The 5,000-nt window shown below is 38.9% G+C and overlaps 1 protein-coding gene across 1 annotated transcript in view; it reads left to right on the top strand.

Annotated features, from left to right (window-relative positions):
- Window positions 1–5,000, top strand: part of LOC138014998 (uncharacterized) — a 27,813-nt gene that overhangs the window by 3,830 nt on the left and 18,983 nt on the right. The window contains exon 2 of the mRNA XM_068861890.1: window positions 1,557–1,834. Coding sequence (XP_068717991.1) covers window positions 1,557–1,834 — 278 coding nt within the window. The remainder of the gene's footprint in view (window positions 1–1,556; window positions 1,835–5,000) is intronic.

The following is a 5,000-nucleotide window of genomic DNA, read 5'->3' as shown; positions in this document are numbered from 1 at the left end:
TTTTTTTACAATAATAATGTTTACTATTTCTCAGTAAGAGTTTTTTTTAATGATAACAGACCATTTCTTTAGTCTATTAAGGGTCACGAAGTTGTGTTCCATCAAATAATCTATCATATTCATAAGGAAGCAGAAGGATTACGACTACAGAAAGAAGTAATCGGGAGCGGATCAGAAAACACGTTTAAAAATCACGTAAAAGAACATTCAGGGCATGGAAACAATTTGTTTTTCTATTCTATTTTCTGCTTTACAACTTTTTTTTGAAATCCTCCATTTTTCGCTTTTGTCCAACCATTTACAGCCGGCGAAAACCTCAATGTAGCTGTCGATAGCCCCAGTCGCTGGCGCATTTTGACAACCCTGCAAGGTGTCTCGCTGACAAGCTAACGCCCCACCCAGGTAAAATCAAAGCAATGCTCATGGGGCCTATTTCTCCGATCTTTTTACATCACCTCGTATAATAAAAGGCAACTCACCTACCTACCTACCTGACATCTACCACTACAGTGACTATACCCTGCATGTACATCAAAGGAACATCTGAGATTATCACTAGGATCCTACAGCCTTACAACATCCATGTTGCTCACAGACCCATCACTACCTTACGAAAACTACTGACTAACATCAAAGACAAAGACCAACCTAAGGATAGACAAGGAACAGTTTATAAGATCAAATGCTGCTACTGACAGGCCATTTATATCGGTGAGACTGGCAGAAATTTGAACACTTGACTGACTGAACACAGACGAGCGATGAGGAATGGTGACATCAACAATAGCATTTCTGAACACCATCTACAGACAAACCACAGAATTGATTGGGACTCTGCTGCATGTGTTACCTACAGCACTAACTACTACCAATGGATCGTACTGGAAAGCTGGTTTACAAAGTTACAGCAGACACCGATAAACTGATGCCTACAACTTCCCGCACCCTACATATGACTCATCAACAACATCAATAGACAAACAACACACTGATTTACGCTATCACTGTATTGTCTAACATATTCTACGATACACGTACAGACGTTAGACCTATAGACAGATCGAAACGCACCAATCACTGTTTAGTCTTCCCAGCCAATAACATCTAGGCTCAATTGACAGTCGACCAATAACTTTGCAAATAAGTTGACCAATGACATCTAAGACCAGAGTTCTTATAGTATCTACTGACATTACACAAATCACTTGACTCTGAAGATGACTTCCGCTCAGGTTGTTGAAACGTCAGTCAATGTCATCTCAAACAGTCCTTCTCAGGACTACTATCACCCAGACAATTGTACTTTACTTAATTATGAAATAATCACCTATTTAATATTATTGTACTAAAACAATTATTCACCTCATGCTGGGTGAATATCGATGAATAAAAGTCTTGACTTCGTCTCGGTTTTTATTCACCAATGCATATCTTCTTTTAAAACCTTTTAAAACATTACGCGTACCTGTTAATTTTGAATTGTACTCATGATGGTGTGATGTCCTCTCTATATATATATATAATTATACTGAAGTAAGCAATGCATGTTCTTGAAGGGTGTCTGAACAAGCTGGCATTTCAAGCCCGTAATCCTGGCACAATCTGCTGTCCAACATGTAAAACAGAAACAATACTGTTTCCAAGAACTTTTGAAAGCGTTAGAAATCTCCCAAAAAACTTTGGAGTGCTCGAAATTCTTGAGGGTAAAGAAGAAGTTCAGACGGATGGCATCCAGAAAGAGAAAGAAAAGAACAAGTACTTATGCCCCGAGCATGATGAAGCTCTGAAAGTTTATTGCTATACAGATAACTGCCTCATTTGCATCTACTGCCAGGTACATGTATTCTTGCAATTCTAGTGAGGGAAGGATTATGTTAAAAGAATCTCCTTGACTGTGAAGTAGACAGGGACCTTGGGGATAGCTTTTCCGGAGAGTTGTTTTTCGTCATGCATTATTATTAATTTTGTTAACGGTCAGGCTTTATGATGCAGTGTGATTGTAGACTACTTTCCATGTGCTTCTAGAGATCGCTCTATCACCACTTTCCCTCGGCTTGGTTGCGTGACTGACTAAAGCGGGTGGTTCAACTGACTTGGATGGGACTGCTAGCAGTCTAATGTGCTGTGGCCCTCTTATTTATTATTATATGGCTCTGTCTCACAAGGCCTGGGAACTACCAAATTCACGAATTTTATTGGCTGAAATCGATATTGACCGCAGTCTAGATAGGAAAATCTAGACCGGTAATGTTTTACGGGGAAAAGTTGGGCATTCAAATGCAAAAATATTGAGTATTTTCTTCTGCCAATATTTTTTTATGGAAGTGCAAAAAAGCATGATGAGAAAGAAATTGTAAGGAGGACAAGCAAACTTTGGCAGAATTAAGCTCATTGCCACTCATCATCGTTTGCAAGCAAAATGTCAGTTAGTACAAACCAGTTACATTAAATAAATTAAGTTGTTCTTGTTTGCCATATACACAGTAATAAATATCTTATTAACCAAGCTTAGTCAGTCTGTGTGGGAGAATCTTGACCTTGGTCGTGTGTACAGACCTCACATGCATCTAGGTTACAAACCAAAATTCCGATGGAAAATAAATTCTTCATACACAAATAAGCGATAATTTCGTTGAAACATCGACCACTTGGTGGAAAAATTCTTACAAAAACAATGTCCATTGCGCGTTGCTAAAGTTTCTTGCCAACCGCAAAACTTTTGGAGCGTGCAATTTGAAACATACAGTACATTCTTTAAATATCCGCAAACATTGAAAATGAAACTTCCCGCAAAATGTTAAGATGAATTTGTTCTTGACCCTCGTACACGAACATTAACAGCAACCAATAATAATTACACAGAATAAAACTACAATTAACTTGAATCCAAGTTCGAGTGAGGCCTAACACTACTGTGAAGTTTTAATACTCAATTATTCCATCAGAGATCAACCCTAGCATTGGAATTGGGGCCCACACAAGGACAGAGAAAAACTCCGAATTTGTCCTTGTGAATAACATCTCACATACCCACGGCCTGCTCCCGTTCTGGCCTTGTAGCTCAGTCGGCAGAGCAGCGGTGATCTAATCCAAAGGTCGTGGGTTCAAATCCCACCCTGGTCAGAGTTTTTCTTTGTCCTTGTGTGGGCCCCAATTCCAATGCTAGGGTAGATCTCTGATGGAATAATTGGGTATTAAAACTTCACAGTAGTGTTAGGGCTCACTCGAACTTGGATTCATTAACCTGAATATGCTACTGAAGGACAACAATTAATGATTACAATTAACTTTATTCCAAAACACCCTTTGTACATAACAATATGCTGTTATCGTCCACAATCTTAAGTTGGCACAGGCGCCCCAAGCTTAGTGTGAGCATGGCCAACAAAAATATAAGGATTTGTCTGAGAATCCCGATAAAAAGCTTAAGAAGATAATTATGTGAAAAAAAATCTCAATTAAAAAGCCTATAAAACTTATTGCCATGATTGTAGATAGCTTTTTTCCTGTGTGGTTATTTTCCAGATCCGACGCGATTTGAGCCATTTTTCAATTTCTGGGTTGTCAACAGTTATAATAAAATCCCACGGCTGGAGACTAAATTCTCAGGTGCCACCAATTTGAGTCAAATATTCCTGGATAAAATATTCCCATGGTCACAATTTCACATCAGAATCAATTGACAAAGATTGAACTTTCATCTCAACCCACCATGTGAGCAATGTTAGGTGGTGAATATTGCAACAAAACAGCGTGGGAAGGCGGTGCTTTATCACCAAAGTGGCTACGGCTTTGACCGTTGATAATGAACTGACCCTTACCGTAGTTAGTCAACCGCAAATTTCTTTATTCCCCTGGGTCTCTTGGCATGACTGCATTGGCTCAAGCTTTCAAGGAATATATATTAACATGCAAATAAACTTTGTTCGCAAAAGATATTGTGCTACGAATACTTTGTGGCTGGACTTACTGAAGCCAGTGAAATTTAATTATTAGCAGCTGAGAGAAAACAGTCGCGTCACGAGACCCAGAGGAATTAACAAATTGGGCTTGATAAACTACGGGAACAAATTTTATTTGCATAATTATTAATGTTAATTCCTTGAAGGCTTGACAAATACAGTTACATGTACGATCGCAAACAGCCTACTACGTATAAAATCCTATTAACTACCGGTAATAAAAGTGGCATGAATGCGCAAAAGTTTGTTTACTACGGCTTTCAATTCTCACATCTTTCAATGCTTTCCGGTTTTGCGAATGTGTTTGAACTTTGTCAACGCAAAGGAAGCATGACTGTGATTTGACGACTGAGCCAATGCAGTCATGCCAGGAGACCCAGGGGAATAAAGAAATTTGCGGTTGACTAACTGTGGTCTTTCACCCCGGTAAGGGTCAGTTTGTTATCCACAGTTGAAGCCATGGCCACTTTGGTGATAAAGCACCTCCTATGCACGCTATTTTGTTGCAATATTCACTACCTGACGTTGCTTGCAGGACTGCTATTGCGTTGATGGTGGGTTGAAATGAAAGTTCAATCTTTGTCAATTGATTCTGATGTGAAATTGTGGCCGTGGAAATATTATATCCAGGAATATTTGACTCAAATTTGTTGGCACCTGAGAATTTAGTCTCCAACCTTGGGATTTTATTGTAACCGTTGACAACCACAAAATTGAGAAATGGCTCAAATTGCGTCAGATCTGGAAAATAACCACACAGGAAGGAAGCTATCCATGATGGCAATAAGGTTAGGCTTTTTAATTGAGATTTTTCTTTCTTCTCTTCTCTTTTCTTCTTGAGCTTTTTATTGGGATTCTCATACAAATCCTTATAATTATTTTTGTTGGCCATGCTCATACTGAGCTTGGGGCGCCTGTGAAGTTCGCAACTCGATAAGGCATAAATTATCTGAAGAGTTTGATTGTTTGACCATCGGGTTAAAATTTGTGTTTAAAATTTTCAGAGCGAGTCTCCAAAAGGAAACACAAACCAAGGAT

Source organism: Montipora capricornis, chromosome 9, assembly GCF_036669925.1.
Source record: "Montipora capricornis isolate CH-2021 chromosome 9, ASM3666992v2, whole genome shotgun sequence".
Lineage (NCBI taxonomy): Eukaryota > Metazoa > Cnidaria > Anthozoa > Scleractinia > Acroporidae > Montipora > Montipora capricornis.
This window is presented reverse-complemented; position numbering and strand designations above follow the sequence as displayed.